At 36.1% G+C, this 18,155-nt stretch overlaps 1 protein-coding gene across 12 annotated transcripts in view; it reads right to left on the reverse strand.

The window, feature by feature from the left end:
- Nucleotides 1-18,155, reverse strand: part of NETO1 (neuropilin and tolloid like 1) — a 125,424-nt gene that overhangs the window by 85,633 nt on the left and 21,636 nt on the right. For 2 of the 12 annotated variants that reach the window (XM_019014315.3, XM_031003806.2), the window contains exon 5: nucleotides 3,722-7,856. The exons of the other annotated variants lie outside the window; for them this stretch is intronic. In XM_019014315.3, the coding sequence (XP_018869860.1) occupies nucleotides 7,852-7,856 (5 nt within the window). In that variant the 3' untranslated portion in view covers nucleotides 3,722-7,851. Of the gene's footprint in view, nucleotides 1-3,721; nucleotides 7,857-18,155 lie in introns of those variants that run through there. 12 annotated transcript variants of the gene reach the window in all.

Consider the following 18,155-nt stretch of genomic DNA (forward strand, 5'->3'; position numbering starts at 1 on the left):
GCAACCAAAGTGAGACCTTGTCTCAAAAAAAAAAAAAAAAAAGAAAAAAGAAAGGGGAAAAAAAGATTACAGGAAATTGTCCTTGCTGTTTGGGCATGTTGAAAGGGACAGTTGCTCTGACTTACGACTCCTATAGCAATACTTCTGTGACTTACGACTCCTACAGCAATACTTCTGTGACTTACGACTCCTATAGCAATACTTCTGTGACTTACGACTCCTATAGCAATACTTCTGTGACTTACGACTCCTATAGCAATACTTCTGTGACTTACGACTCCCACAGCAATACTTCTGTGACTTACGACTCCCACAGCAATACTTCTGTGACTTACGACTCCTACAGCAATACTTCTGTGAGAATTTTGCACTTTGGAAAAGAACTCCAAAGGGAAGCTGGGCTTGGAGGTCTTTTCTGCGTCAAAACTTGTGAGCTATGTTGAAGTTGTTTTGGTCAGATGTTATCTTTTGCTACTTGCAGAAACAGAACAAGCCATATTTGGAGGAAATTTTCCAAAATTAGTCCACGTAAGAGCAATAATAAAAATGCAGCCAGGCTTGGTGGCGCACGCCTGTAGTCCCAACACTTTGTGAGGCCAAGGCCAGCGGATCACCTGAGCTCAGGAGTTCGAGACCAGCCAGGCCAATATGGCGAAACCCCGTCTCTACTAAATACAAAAATTAGCCAGGTGTGGTGGCACATGCCTGTAATCTTAGCTACCTGGGAGGCTGACGGGGGATAATCGCTTGAACCCAGGAGGCGACGGTTTCAGTGAGCCAAGATCGCACCATTGCACTCCATCCTGGGCAATAGAACAAGACTGCATCTCAAGAAAAAAAAAAAATGCAAATCAAGAGCTCCCAAAACAGAAGCAACATCGTCATACATGAGAGCTAGCAGAAGCAACATACAATAAGTCTTGGAGTTTGCAATTATCAAACACAGAACACTTTCTGTAGATATACATGCACTGTTTTAAAAGGAAACATTTGCAAAAATGTAATACAGTAAGAAACTACAAAAACAAAGATATTCAAAGTGAAATTTTCAATAAAAATTTTCAAACTATAATTGAAAATTGGCAATATTTAAAGAAATAGTAGCTACATTTTTTGACAAGTGATTAAAAATTTGAAGTCACTGATCTAGAAGGTATAATATATTCTACAAAAGAAATAAACAAAAGGAAATCCATACCTAGACATATGGCAATAGAATTGCTAAACACAGAAGATGAAGATAAAATCTTGAAGCCACAGAAAGAAAAGCCATGTCAATTAAAGGAAATGACACGATGACTGCAGATATTTCAACAGCGAAAACGAAAGCCAACAGACAGTCAAATAATGTCTACTAAGATCTGGGAGAAAACACCTGTCAACCTAGAATTGTCAGTTGGCAAAATTATTTCTTACAGTTGAAGGGGAAATGGGAAGATATTTAGAGAATAAGCAAACACTGGAGAATTTAGTCTCCAAGAAAACTGTTCTAAAAAAAAATCTTAAAAAAGAAAATTACCCCTTAACAGTCTCAAATGCAAGAAAGACCATTCATTTGAGTGACCAAATGAAATGGGAAAAAGGAACACTCCAATTACCTTATTACAGCACAACTTATATTAGAAATTATAAACAAAAACAATTTCACTTAGAAATTGAAAAACACAATCATTATAAAGAAAGAATGGATTGAAGAAGACATTTTAAAAGACTTAGGATTAAATGGTAGTGCAAGGCATTAGATAAGATCTAAATAAGCGAATAATCATACCATCTACCTTGTTCATGAAACTTAAGTCTCAAAATACTAAAAATGCAAACTTTCCTCAAGCTGATCTATAGACCAACCAAAATCTCAATCTTGATTTTCCTTAAAGAAACTTAAAAAGTTAATTATTAACTGTTTTCAGGATAAACAGACAAAAATATCTAATATACTCCAATCAGTTATTCAATCTTATTATGATATTATGTATCATTATTATCATTACTGCTATAATAGCAGTTTTACAATCTTAACAACTTTACCTGGACACACCTGGCATTTTCTGAACACTATGAAATTTAAATGTATATTTAAATGTATATCACCTTAAGTTCTACAGTAGCTGTTAAAATAGTTCTATGCTTGGTTTACCCCAAATATATGTTTAATTTTTAGAATAGAAGTTAATTATTTGCTCCTTTGCCAAAAGACAAACTGAAAGAATATGGAATAATAAAAACAGAATAAAAACTCTAAGTAACAAAATAATATTTTTGGGGCACCTCTTAAATGGAGGGAGTACAGTGTTCACACTGGTGCTCTAAGCTGGGTGTGCGAGACAGAGCTGCTCTTGCTTTCCTGTTCTGTCATATCAGTGCATCTCTAAAGGCAACACACCATATACAAGTATGAAGTTCTGGCTTCAGACAAAACTGCATTACCCTAGGATTGACTCAGCAGGTTGGCACACTTCTGAATATATTCGCAGTGTATCCACAGAGGAAAATAATAAACTTCACACACAAAAAGAGACACAGACTCTTGGTTGTCCAAATGAAGGTTCGAGATAAAGGGATTTGGGGTGGATCATAGTGTGTGTCTGTGAGATTGCCTCAATTCAGGCCCACATCTACCTATGTGGCTGAAATATGAAGGAAGTACTATAAAACCTATGGCTTTATCATCGTAGAGGATCATGCATACAAGCCGTCCACAGCATAGAGGAAGCGGCGGCACAGGGAAGGAAGCAGCCCTCCCAAGAGACAGGAACAGCAGTGCTATCTTGGTGCCGGCTTGCAAGAGTGGGCATGGTGCTAACAAAATTGGCAAAGGCTGTTGAGGCTGCAGCCACACACTCAGCACCCTGGACAGCGTCCAAACCCCAGAAGCGGGTTGGCAGGGAGGCCACAACTTCAGAGACATCAGTAGCGCCACATGTGTTTTCAGAAAAATTTTGTGAGATCACCTTTGCTGGGCGGTGAAAGGGACCAGGGCATCTAAACAAGGAGTCCAAAAAAACAAACACAAAAGACAAAAATAACAATGATCATAAGGTCTGAGGGTTGGCTTACAACTCCTCAATGAACAGATGTATTACAGAAGACTGCCAGAATTTTTTAGGAGCAGCTTTTGGTGTGGAGGTAGGATGTGGTGGGGAGGGGATGGATTTCTCCAGGTTACAGGCAAAGCATATGAAAATCTGTCTTAATCCTGATTCCTAGTTGAACTGAGTCTTGCATAAAGCAACAAAAAGATGAATTTTAACCACCTCCACTTTGACTGCATTTTCCCTCAAATTCACCATCTCCTCTTTCTTAATCCTTCCATCACAAGATTCCTTTCACAGAAAAGGTTTCCGAAAGATTATGCTACACTTATGGGTTCCAGTTGTTCGGTTTTTATCCCCTATTTTCTTCTCTGAACATTGAGTTTTCATTTACCACTGCAGGAAAAACTGTACTTGATAGGGTTGTCAATTATGCCTTCTGACTGCAAAATCTTCTTGATGAGGTATACTATTACCTCATCAAGGTAACAGAATATGTCTCTTCCTCTTGGTTTTCAAGACCCCCTACCCCACTACCTGATATTTCACTATGCTCTGCTGGCCAGCCATTTCAGTATTTATTTCTGGCTCCTCAAACAACAGCCCATCTATTCACTTGCCAGCAAACCTACTCAGATGTTCTGTCTTCGTCCTTCTCGATATTTCTTAGCTGAGCAATACCATCCACATCCATGATTTCTACCACCACCTCCATACCAGTGACTAACACATCTGATTCCACAGACCACATCTTCTTACAATGTAAAATCCTATTTAACAACTGAAGCCGCAACAATGAATGAAAATGATCTATTTCTTCATAGAATTATAGTCTGGTGTGTCAGATAAAAGACACTGGGTTAACTCCACTTCCATAACTCAAAGGTACCTCAAATGAAAGATGTAGCAATATAATTCACTGTCTCTTCCTTCAGACAATCAGACAACATATGTTATAAATTTTAACATCTCTGTAATTCTGAAGCTGTATCTCCCTGTGCATATTCAATGCTACCACTAGTACTTTAATTCACCTGGACATCTTTTACAGCTTCCCAACTCATCAACAATTCCACCATCTCCCAATATACTTTCTATCTTGTGATCCAATGGTGATTCTATGTCTCAAATGTGATAATTTTCATATGTAAAATATTTTGGCAGTTTCATTGTTTCAAGACTAAACTCAATTAGATTAGCATAAAAAACACTCACATACATCTTGTATAACTTTTCCAAACATATTCCTCATTACGTTTCTGTGCAAAGCTTTTATTTCACGCAAACTAAATCACTTGCAATTTTTCTGGTGGAAAAGCAATGCCAGTATTTGTCTTTGGGTATTGTAGTCATATAGTTTAGAACTTCCCTTTCATGCCTTCTTCCTAGATAACTCTTCTAAGTGCTTCAATATAAGTGTTGGTGTTGTCTCTTGAAAGTGTTATTCTATATTGTAGCATAGTTTGAGTTAAAGGCCCTTACTTCCTTAAAGTGATGTACTTATCTTTATTCTGACAAAATCACATGGTACTCCCTATCTCCCTAAGTAGGATATAAATAGTGTCTGATTTTCAATTATTTGTTAACTCTAGTGCTTAGCACATTAGTAAATGAATAATTGATAGATGAATTGGATGATATATTCAGAATTCTTGCTAATTCTCCAATTTCCTAATTCTTAAAATTTGAGGCCATATAAAATATTTTGTAATTCTTAAAAAGTAGAATAAAAATCACCCTAAAATTTATTTAAAAATTCCACAACAGCACTCTAAAAAATTTAATATGACTCAAAATATTTTGGGGAAAACATTATTGTTTGTCACAGTTAATAAGTCTCAGGTCTGAAATTAGAGAAATGTGCATTACACTCATAAAGATCAAGTTTTTTTCTTTCTCCCCCTCAGTGATATAAACCCTTCAGATTTTATTTACCTACATTTATCTCTCAGGAAAAACCACTTCTAAATAATACTTCAAAAGAATTAAAAAATATCCAAGTAGTCCTCTTTAGATTTTATTAACCCATACATTGCAATAAGCAGATCTTACGACTCTGTCTCCTGAGCTTCTAGGTAACATCTGGTAGTTGATGTGTCTAAGTCCTGTTACACAACATTTTCTGGCTTCTTAGTGTCATCCAAGGGATTGATGTTTGACTAGACTAACCCAATTTATTCTGCCTGCTGCTCTCATTTGTATAGGCTGCTATTAATGGATAGGCTGAAGTATGGTTGATTACAATTCACTTTTTAGTACCAAACTTTATAGTGTTGAGGTTTATATGCATATTTTCACATGTATAGTAGAGCAGTGTAATAAACATACAGATTTATACACAAATTAATCATAATCATGTTTTCTGAACAGACAGATACACCTTATAAAAAACTGTCTCATAATTTATATAGTCTAGAATTCAGGCTTCTATTTCCAAAATGGATGACATTTTTAGAAGGCTATGTAAATGTCTCCTCTAATGCTCTTCATATTCTCAACACTCAGTTGAAAAATGGGTCATCAATTCAAGAGATGAACTGTAGTCTCCATAGTCTCCATACAGCTCTAACCTATTACTTTTGTGAATTCAACTTAAAGACTCCATATATATGTTATTTAAATTCTCTGTAATCATCGGTAGAACTGGAGGAAACTTTGACGCATCTGTATATTGATACATCCATACAAAACAGCTTTCCCAAAATATGAATCTACCGTTTTTCACTGCCAAGCTGTTTGAGTCATAGATATTTCTGACATTTAAGCACTTCACCTGGTTAAATCCTCCTACTTTAGATCTGTACTTGAATGCTAATATTTCCAGAAGACTTTCTCTGACCTCTAGACCGTTAAGTTCTTTTGCTGTATTCTCTGATATCATCCTATTTTCTCCACTATGACCCCAAATGCTTTATTCTACTTTAACGTCACATTTCCCACTAAACTACAAGCTCTATCTTCTTCATTCTAATCTGCCCTATTTTGAACCATGCTTGCACCATAATAATTCTGAAGTAAAATTGGTTTAGTAAATGAATTCTGACTCCATTACCGTCTCTCACTAACTCCCTGATGCTCAATGCTTTTCTGACTCTCACGACCTCCCCGAACCCAACCACAGGCCTGCCACATTGCTCATACTCTCCTATCATCCCAGGTTCTCAGTAGTGGGGTGAGAACCAGAAGAGGATATGACTCAGGGATGGCATGGAATTTTTGCCGTGCATATATCTGCTGACTTTCAAAAACTGAAAAATTAATGCCTTCTTTGGGGGCCTACTAAACTAGTCTTCATTTTAAAACAACTGTGTACAACTGAAGACTCTAAACGTCCCTGCACGAAATAGCTGTTGTAGCATCCCCATACAAAACATTATTATATATCTCATTAACTAGCTCAATTTCTTTCTTGAAAATATGTATTTTCACACTTATGACTTCCACCTCTTTAACATTCCTATGATAACTTAGCAAGTCCAAAGTGAATACAACATTTTAACACCCAACCTACAAGAGACAGATATATTTTCATTTAGATACTTGTTTTATTATTTAAAGAAAGGCTTAGTTATGTTACTTGTGTTATTGTCTTGGCAGACTTTAAAATCAATACTCTGGTATTTAGAGCTTCGAACAATATTTTTGTTTAAAAAACATTTTAATATTTTAATAAAATACAACATATATGCATATTAGTGTACTGTAAAATATGTATTAATTGCAAAATAAGTTTTAACTATCCTTAAAATGATAATATTGACTATCCCTACAATAATAATAATATTATTAACAGACAAAATTTCATAAATGACAAAACTGTAGTTTAACCAGTTACTTTTTAGAAAGAAAGGAAAAGAGACATTAAATAGGAAAAGGTTTAGAAACCAGAAGATAGATTTAATGAAGGGAGTATAAGAAAATCTCACTGAAATTTAAAAAGAACACAGAAAAACATATCTGGGGCCAAACACCAATTTCATTTTTAAGTTATGTGACACTTAACAAAGTTAATCAACTATTCTGAATATTAATTACTATATATAATATAAAAGCAATGAAAATCATGTAGTAATCTATTTCACAACACTATTACTCAGATCAAAGTCATGTTGGAGCTACAGGAAATTTATGTTTATAATTAGTTAATTCATTTATGTATTTTTAGTTCTTCAGTCATCTTCAACTTTCTCTCGGAATGGGCGAATAATAATACACTCTCTTCAGCTTTTACTGTTTGATTGTTTGAGCAAAATGTGTTAAATATATGTTAATTCCCAGTCCGTGGCGATAAGAAACTAAAGCAAAACTTCTCAGCTGAAGAATTCACAATATTTTGGGGAGAGTGGAGACTATTATAATAAAAAGATTGTAATACAAGAATAAATTATATAAAAAGATTATATAATTATAATCTTTTAATATAATATATAAAATAACTTATATAAAATAATATATTACATAAAATAATATAATTTAACACTATATTACATAAAATATAATATTATATTAAAAGATTATAATACAAGTCCCTCACATAGGAGAATGGTGAGGAAAGGAATCCTGGGGAAGACTGAACCTTCATCTGAGTTTCAAGGTAGGAGTTCGAATTTACTAAGTCCGAATATGTGGCAAACTTTCTCCAGAAAGATTGAGCAAACAGCATTTTCAAGGGCACAAATCATGGTGCACCTGGAGATCAGCATGTGTGCTTCAAGATGGTGTTAGATCAACGTTCTGGGCACCACAGCATCCAGAGATGAGATGATGGAGAAGGAGAGATCACGAAACTCTCTGTAGATCCTGCTAAGGAGTTTGCCTTTTATTCTGGAGGCAAAGAGGTAATTAAAGAAGTTTAATTAGACCAGTATATGATCAGGCATGAATTGTAGGAAGTCCACTTTAACAGCTGTTTGGGTAATACAGGAGGAGCAAATCCAAACTAGGAATACAAGTTAAAACTCCTGTTTATTCTATTCTAGTAACTCAGGTATGAAATTAGGAAAGCCTGAATTAGTGCTGAGGTAGAAAGCTAAGACAGAGATTCAAGGAATAATGAGAAAGCCTTTCTGAAGGATGTAGAGGTGAAATGAGAAGGAAGAATGATGGGTATTTCTACGGTTTATTGTTTGGTGGGCCCGAAGTTGGCAGAACCATTACTCCAAATATAAATGCAGAACAAAAGCATTACCTTCTTGCAAAAATATTGATATTCTTAAATTTGAGGAAGAAATGGGACATTCACGTAAAAACTGCAGTAACTGGAGAAATAAATGGGTGAGAAGAAAATTATATTTCATGTATATTCTTCCACGGGTCGACACTATAACTAATGTTTGGAAAACACATCTGACTTATGGTTACTTCCTTAGAAATCCCACAGGGTCGTGAGAGGAAAACAAATAAATACGTAAAGAGATAATTACAACACAATGTGAGAGGGCAACAAGAAACATGCATATCTCTTGCAGTGAGAACACTGAGACGGGGCAGCTTCTTGGCCTTGACGTAGGAAGAGGGAAGGGGTAAAAGGAACGGAATGACTCAAGGAGTAGTATTCAGGGAAAATTCATAAGAGACAGAATTTCTCAAGTAGGCCATCTTCCAGTACTTGGATTTGAGCACAGCCCATGCTGTAGACACACCGCCTTCTTTTAGAGCCCAGACGTGCCCTGCTGCTTCTCACCTCTGAGCAAAAATTTTGCACAGGCTGTTTCCACTGCCCAGGGTGCTCCCCCTTTCTCTGCCAGCCCGTGATCCACCATTCTTCTGCATGGTTGACTTCCATCAACCTATCAACCTCAACTTGAAGTCTCTTTTTCAGGGAAGTCTTATACTTATTTCATAAGTTAGTTCAGGTACACTTGTCATACTCTCCTTATACATTTTCTTCTTCTCCTTTACCCCACTTATTGTAACTTTAATTAATGATTTAAATATGTGACTTAATATTTCTAACTGAGGTTCTCAAGACTGAGGTCCACATTGGTCTGTATATTCACCGTGTTCCCAGTACCTAGTACAGAAGAAGCTTACATAGAACAAGTACATAATATTTATCTGATTAATAAATGTATAAATAAATTAACGAGTTAAGAAAGACATCACAGGCAGGATAAACATAAACCAAAGCACAGAATATTTATATTGCAAATCGTTTTGCATGAATGGAGGACTTGTTTCAGAGGGAGGATATTGAAGGAAGGCTGGTTGCACAGACAGGGATGAGAATGTTAAAGCCCTTGATTGTCATGGTAAGAAACGGTATACTAAGCTACTGAGCGATTTTAATCCGGGGATGGATACAATCAGATTTTTGTTTCGTATATCTCGGATCTAACTCTGCTATATCAATAGAAAAGATGTTTGAAAGAAAGGAGATAGCTTTTAAATTTGACCAGGTGAGATACTGGGTACAAAAACAAATGTAATGCCTGTAGGAATGGAGAAAAGGAAAAGCACATGAGAAGTTTTAGAATGCAGATCCCCCAGGAATCCGTGATTGACTGAAGATAGGAGGAAAAGGATAAGTCAAATATGTCTCGTGTGATGTGGACTTGAATTTCTGTGTAAATCTTGTGCTAATCTTCAATAAATCAAGATGTATTATTGTTCAACAGAATAATAATATTCTATTGTTCACAAGAGAATATTGTGCTATTGTTCAATAAACAGGAAAAAACTTGTGCTTGGGGTATTTTTCAGAATGTGGCATTCATTTGGGGATCTGGGGCAAATGAGTTCAAGTTTGGACATCATAAATATGTGCAGGGTACATCTAGGGAATTCCTGGTACATAGCTCTGAATTCTGAATTGAATTTCCATAGAAAATGCAGTAAGATAAATAAGCGAATGCCAAGTGGTCTGGATATAAGAAAAAATAATCATTGCATTGGTCAGTAAAATAAAAACTGAGTCAAAGTATTATTCTTCCTTACGGTGACAATATCTGAGACTAAACCTAATTAATCATTTTGATTTTCATAGGAAGAACTGCACAGAAGTTAACAGCAACGGTTTACAGTCAGACCGCACAAGACTGAAATTTTTAGGTTGCAATTTTTAAAGTGGCTGATTTTTGGTCAAAGTTTCTTAGCTTTCCCAAGCTTCTATTTCCTTAATTATAATAGAGGAATATAGTTATATATGTAACTGATTTACTGAACTTATCTCTATGGTATTCAAAGAATAATAATATTACTTTATTTCCAATTATATGCTCTGGCTAATGTAGAATTTCCTTTTCCTTGTCCTTGAATGAGAGCTTGGGGGGATCCTATAGATTTTCAGTTCTTAAAAAACAAACACCACCACCAACAAAAACTTTTTAGGACTCACTTTCTGATAGTAAAGCTGCGTAAGAGCCAACAGCCACACAAAACATTCTCCCTCCCCATCACCATCCCCTATGACAGGTATCTCTACAATAGCCACACAAAACATTCTCCGTCCCCATCACCATCCCCTATGACAGGTATCTCTATGAGAGACCTACAGAAAGAAAAAGGAAACAAGCCTGTCCTCCTTCTTCCTGGTTCCCTCACCCCTCTCATCTTCTGCAACTCCCTAGCTAAGAAAGAGGTTAAAGACAAAGGAGAAAAAGTTTGTACCTTTAGCTGGTGATATTTGTGGTTAACTCTAGGCTTCAGATGAATACATTGTGAGTGGCAGGTATTTACATCACAGTTCTCACTCAGAGGACATAGTTATGTGAGCACTTTGGACTCCTTCCTGACCAATTCTCTTTGACTGACATCTTGAGATGAGTCTTGTGACATCTCTAGGTTTCATCTCCCTGATATGCCACCTGGATGGGCAGGTTCTTTCAAGATGGTTTCAGCAGTGACCACTTGGCTTGTAGATAACTTATACATTATTGTTAAACCAAGAAGTGGTAGTACAGGCTTGACTTAGTGCTTCCTGCACACTTCTACTGTCATCCCAGGCTCCTCCGCTCAGACTCCAGCCTGTGAAATTTTTCTAGTGAGAAGTGGGCACCATTCCCTTTGCTTGTATGCTTCTAAACCCTAAGGCATGAACTCTCTCTCGTTGCACTGTTCCAGTGCATCTTGGTGCTACTGGTTCTCTTAGAGAATCCCTAGCCAGGATAAAAATGCTTCTACTCTAAGACTTTGTAAATTTCAGTTTTCCATTTAATAAAGCCTATTGGAAAGTTAAAAGTTAAATATGAAGCACAAACTCATTCACTTAAATTTTATTCAACAATTATCTTTAGAATTTTAGGAAGTTTTTTTATTTACCTATTTCTCTCAACCGTAAAGTTTTCATTAAAATTTTGGAGCAACAGGGAAAATTAAATTCTGCTATACTCATGATAATTATTCATCCTTCAGGATTGTTTTAGAAGCTAAAAGAGATAAAGCATAAATGATCTAAAAAGATTTTGCCCGTTGTTATTATTATTTTCCTACTGTACCACTAAGCATTCACAACCACTTGACCTTTAACAAATGTAAACTGTTGCTTAATGTCAAAAGAAAGTTAATAAAGTAAATGATCAATTTTTTTTTATCCCAAGGCTGTTGTTAAGAACTGGGTATCAAGGAGAAACTCTACTGAGTATGAAATGAAGAATCTGAATCCCAGTATGAGTAAAAAGAAACAAGCAGAATTTAAAGTCATAAAGAGTGGGTTTGGATATTAGCTCTCCAGTTATTAGTTGTATCAATGTGCATAAGCCACTTAACTACTCCAAAATTTGAATGATTCATCTATACAACAGGAATACAGGAAAAACGATATAATTTTGTTTTGAAAAATCAAGGGATAAATGTTCCTAAAAGCAGTTTTAATGGAACAGTGAACAATTTTACACTTTTAAAACACTGAAGCTGCAACACTCTTGGATGACAGAAAGTTCTGTGCATCTCTTTGAGAACTGGAGGTCCAAGTGGCTAAAGGACTCCTAAGGTCACACGGACAAGTTCCTGATCCAGGGCCTATCAGAACGTGGGCTTTAAAGGTGAGATAACTTTCTCTTATTTCAATAAAACTCCTCATTTGCCTCTAAAATGCCTATTTCTTTTAACTCTTGTCACATGAAAGGTGCAGACACCCTCCCTAAGGTATAGATAGAGTGTAAATAGAGTAATATCTACATGAAAGGAACAGAATAATGGGAAGAGGCAAACTTTTCCTGTGATCCAAATTTTCAAGCATGTTTAAGACATAAGTTTTTTGTCTTAAATTTAACCACAGCCCTTTGTATTTACCATAATTATATTTTCTGTTTGTCTGCTACTCCTGGAGAAGAGGGACAGACTTTTTATCCATTGTTTCCAGTGCCTAATATACAGTAGGTATTCAATGAACATCCAGTTAATAAATGCATGAACTATAGGAGCTAAAGAACGCTGCGATGCTGTTGGTCAGTTGTTTCTGCCTCTCTGTAGCTTGTTTTATAGTCTAGAAGTATATCCTCCACATTTAATTCCTTTGAAAACAGTATGGTTTTCAGTCTTTGTGAATCCTCATTTAAAATGCAGACTGCCCTAGCTGGAGTGAATAAAAGTCCTCATTATGTAAAATTCCTCATCAGTAAGGATTGGTTGACAGGGACATTCTCCAGTGAGGACACTAGCTCAGAATAATATCTGCATGATTGAGACACCAGATAAGATTCTGAGGTGAGAACTGAGGATAAGGAAAGGCTGGCAGACAAGTGAGGAAGTGCAGAAATGGAAGCTACCCACGGGCTCACCACAGTTCCTCCTCTCCATTTGCTACATGCGGGCAGTTAGGTGACCTAGCCCAGAAGCCATCATCCACGTGATCAGAGCACTAATTAACGGCAAACAAACACTGCAACAAACAAAGCACTGAGTGCCAGTCAAGTATCTCACATTTCAAGGATCATCCTTCCAACGATATGAGCAATAGGAGGGCAATTACTGAGGATGATTTATAAAGATCTTAAAAAGCCTGTTAGTAGCCTAGAGAAATTTTCCACAAATCATGCATTATGTAACCCAACAGGAAATTTGAATTTGCTCCAACAGGAAATTCAGAGATTTTTTTTTTAAAAAGAAAGAACTTCTTGGAAATTATATTCTTAGACTTAACCAACCATTCAGATAAAAGATTGTGGCTGACTGAAGTTTAAAGTAAGGTGAAGTAGGGTAAATTTCCTAGTGAGACCAGTCAATGTTTGTTTTAGGGATTCAGGTAGAGTGACTGACATTAGAAATGATCACAACAGTACAGTAAAGAAAATCTTAGTACACACTAAGCAGAACAGGTGAACGTCAACTATCAGATAGTTAAATGTAAGGCTGTTAACTACCATTTGCAGAGTCCCACTAACCCATGTAGTCTTGAGCACTCTTCTACGTAATTTTCAAAAGGGGGAGTTCTTTCCTTGCCCCTATTAGCAGCACAAGCCTCAAGAACAACAGCTGTTTATTTAACTGCCAAGTTTCTGTTTTGGTGACAACTCTTCTTCTAGCTGCTGTTTTGGTCTTCAGGGGAATGGAGAGGAGGAAGCTGAAGCCAGGCTGATGGCCAGACTGTGTTTAAAAAATGTATTTAGGAAATGTGTTTTTTGGTATTTGAAGTAATTACCTAACCCAGGTTCTTGAGAAGCTTGAACAAAATTTGCATTGTGGATCAATGACTTTGCTATTATATTTGTGTTTTCTGAGATGGCAGGATGAAATGGTTTCTGAGACCAGTCTATAAACAGGTCCACAGTGAGAGATGAAGCTGCACGGGATCCTTTCGAACAGGTTACACTTACAGAATCTTATTTAATCCTTGAGAAATTGGATCAAGCAGTATAACGAGCAATTGGCAGATGAGAAATCAAGCTCAGAAAGGCCATTTTGGCCGGGTGCGGTGGCTCACGTCTGCAACCCCAACACTTTGGGATGCTGAGGCGGGTGGATCACCTGAGGTCAGGAGTTTGAGACCAGTCTGGCCAACATGGTAAAACCCCCATCTCTACTGAAAATGAAATAATCAGCCGGGCATGGTAGTGTGCGCCTGTAGTCCCAGCTACTCAGGAGGCTGAGGCAAGAGAATTGCTTGAGCCCTGAAGGCGGAGGTTGCAGTGAGCTGAGATTGTGCCACTGCTCTCCAGCCTGGGAGACAGAGTGAGACTCTACCTCAAAAAAAAAAAAAAAAGTCACTTTATTCTCACTGATGGAGCATGCCCGAAATGGCCCAATCACAGGTCCATCTTGCTTTCCAAATCTGCTTTCCTTTATCTGCTGTGTTTGTTTTACTGTGTCACATGCTCTGCCACCTGCCAGCAACAACTACACCAAGGGCTTGTGCCACCTTGAAATTCATGGCCAAGGAAATGTGACTAAGAAAAAAGACATTTAGCTCTTTCTGAAATTTTATGAAAAGGTAAAGCTGAATGATGCTATTTTTCCAGTTAGTAAAACAAATAAATAAAATGTATACAGAAGTTTCCTGAGAGGGAGGGAAGATATCTGCACTGTATTTGCAACTTTTCTGTAAGTTTAATATTATTTCAAAATTAATTGTTTTAAGGTATGCAAAAATGCAGAGTAGTGCCTGTGGGGGGAAATGTTCAAAATAAAGAAGGCTGAAGTCAATTATTACCTCAGTATTTGAAACTGTTGTTCATTTTTTTCCACTAGTTGACAACACATCGATTGAGGGAATTATTTTCCTGTTGTAAATATTATATATTCTATGTATACATATATATGACAACAAAGAATATTATTGTTACGAGTTTCGAATAAACTCATGGGATATAATTTATAAGCACTGTTATTGCTAATATTATTATTTTTGATGGCTAATATGGCGATGGTGATGATGATGATGATGATGCCACCAATGATGAAGTCAATAATATCATAATTAAGGTTTTGTAAATCCAGGGGAAATTTTTGCTTAAATCATGACATGACATAGGGACTATTATTAATGTTGTATCGAAGATGTTAAGAGCATAAAGCAAAGATAAATTCTAGAATCACTGAGAACAACTGAAATCACCCCAATAGAATCACAAAGATTGAACAAATTGGTGTCTTTGAGAAGTTAAGCCTGAAGCCAATAGGCATTTACTTGTTGACAATGGGATAGCTCAACGTGTAAAAATCTCAGCTTTGCTAGAGAGATGAATCTGGGTTCTTCATTTAAACATTTTAAGTCTTTTAATCCCAAATAAGGATGGCAATAATACCTCATAGGTATAGCACACCTCATAGGTATAGCATACCTCAGAGGTATGCTATAAACTAAAATGAAACAATGCGTATAAAGTGCTTTGAACAGTACTTGGCATATAATAAGAGCTCAATAATTCATTATTTTTATTAAGATGAATTTCTTATAATGGCATTTTTAGAAAGCAGAAATCACTGTCTCATTATACCATTATTTCACTTGAATTAATTTTGAGTACCTAATTTATCACATATTATTCTGCTGGAAAATTTTATGGGGAAATTTGGGAGGGGGTGTTTTAATCTAATAAAGAAAACCAAACATGTTTGATAAGAAAGAAGTTATTTTTGTAAACATGTAGGAATATGTATCAAAAATACTTTCCAAAATATTTTACCCGTTCTTATGCCAATCATTTAAATTGTAGTCAATGGTCATTAATATTGTTAACTTTACTGTGCTATGGCTTGCAATTGCAATTAGTGTAAATCCTAGCAGAGAGAATCAAACAACAGATAAAGGAGTAAAGCAAATATTGTCTAAATGACAAGGAAATAATGAATAGAAAAAAAGTTACTCTTTTCTCTACCACCCTCCTTTTTAAAAGCTGAACCAAATATATTTCCTCAAATCTTGCAGGATATCTGAAATCATCCTAATAGAGATACTATGATATTTTCAAAAGTAGATAGAAATAAATGAGGCCATTCCTAAAAGGAAGCATGACAAAGTTATACAAGAAAAAAAATGAACTACTAAACCAGATATTAGTATATGATCTGGTCATTTCATATGCAGTGTAACTCATGTGTACCCTTGTGCCTTTCAGAAATAGACCAAGAAAGCTCCTTTTTTGGTAACCAGCCTCAGGAAAGTAGCTACCGCCATAATTCAGAAAAAAATGTCCCTCTGTAGGAGAAGGCTGCAAGCATGGGACAAAAGAAAAACTCTTCCCTTACCTTAAAATATAAAGTGTATTTTTAGGGTCAGTCTACCTATCCCCTCAAAAAACTGATGCCAATTGGTAACCTGCTAAGATTGTTTGTAAGATAAGAGGCTAGGACTGAATAAAATGTAAAATTCCAAAATACACAACATTGTGTTCTAATTTGCTTAGGTAAGAGTATTAGCTCAAACTCATATAATGTTCTATTTTAATATGTGGATGTCTTAGTAGTTGCAGTTTTGTACTTAGTTCTCCAACAAGCTCCTCTCTCCACCTTTTCTGGTCACTATTCTCTGTTTCAGTTCTAAATATCTGACATGCTCACAAAGGTATCTCATTGTTACGTCTCTTGAAACATCTTTAAAAGTAAACATAACATTCTTTTATTTTTCCAGCAAAATATATGACATTAACCAACCACCAAATTACTAAGAACAGCAGCCACAGTCATTTCTACTTCTCTTTCTCAACACACAGACTTAATCTCACTAAATTTTATTGATATCAAGTTTCTTCTTTCACTACATTGTCACAGACACTACTGTAAGATTGCTTCTAACAATTTCTTATTGCATCATTTTTAATTGTATTTTAATCGCCTTATTTTTCTGTTCCTTTGTTCTCTCTCTACTCAATCATCCACATTCTGATACATCGCACTGCTACAATAGAGGTCTCAAACATCACTATTCAATTTAAAACATTAATATACTTCCCACATTTTCTAAAATTATCTGTGAATCACTGGCATGATTTCCAGAGTTGTTCGCAATCTGAATCAGACTTCAGTCTTATCTAACCTCCTCTCCTTTCAAAGTTACACACCTACTTTTCAAATGGTCTTGACTACCAGATACGCATGAACAGATTTTTTCGTATCTGGCGTCTCACTCATTCTACATGCTTTATTTCATTTTATTCATTTATTCATTCGTTGACTCATTTAGATAGTCATTCAGGTAAATTTCATTAAGCATCAGTTGTGGCTAAACACTGATGAGGCACTGGAAATTTAAAGATGTAAACCGAGGTTGTTGGGTTTTGTTTGTTTTTTTGTTTTCAGGAAGCTTGGTGTCCATATAGAGAAAGAATGTTTGATTGCAGTGCACTTCACAAGGGTGTGATGGAGCTGTGGCTACGTGAGCACGTCACACACCTCATCCATCCTGAGGACACAGCGAGGGCTCGCGCAGGTCTTACGTGACATCAAGTGTTGCCCACTTCTCCTCCAGGTGCACCCCACATTACACACATGCCATGGCGCTCACCAAACTGGGTATAAACACACTGTAAGCTCAAGAGCAGATGCTGCATCTCAACCATTCTAACATCTCAACATTTCGTGTACAGTAATAATTTAATGACCAAGTATGGGTTAATAACTTGTTGTTGAATGAATCTGTGAAATGATGAAGCAGAGGTTTCAATGTGATCTCATGTGACCACCTGTGAAGTAATATAAGTAGCCTGACTGTATCATTAGGTAGAAAAATCCGTAATGCTATCTGTCAAGTGCTGATCCCATGAGAAATCTGGAGCTCTGAGAGATTAAGTCGATTGCTGCTTCTCAAAGTCATAGCCAGAAAGTGGCTGAGCCAGAATTCCACCTCAGACAACCTAGCACTGTAGTCCATGTTTAACTATGTTTCATGCAACTATTGTATATATAACATATACAGTATAGAAAAATAAATGATATAAGACAGTAATATTTAATATTATATGAAACTAAAAATCTAAGTTTATACAAATATGAAAAACTGAAGACGTACACAAATAGACCACAACAATGATTTGGCAACTGGTCAGTATGTCTCAAAACAACCGAGCATCATGTAACATATTTTAATGGCAAAACTCAAACAAAATTATTTTTAGTGGAATATGTATAGTGAAGTATGGCCTCAAATGATTAGTAATATTTTTCCCTTCTGGGGAAGTATAGGTTACAGTGAAAATAACTTCAAACCATTGAGAAACTTTTCTAGAACATGGTTTAAAAGAATATTTC

The sequence above is a fragment of the Gorilla gorilla genome, chromosome 17, assembly GCF_029281585.2.
Source record: "Gorilla gorilla gorilla isolate KB3781 chromosome 17, NHGRI_mGorGor1-v2.1_pri, whole genome shotgun sequence".
In the NCBI taxonomy this organism is placed as follows: domain Eukaryota; kingdom Metazoa; phylum Chordata; class Mammalia; order Primates; family Hominidae; genus Gorilla; species Gorilla gorilla.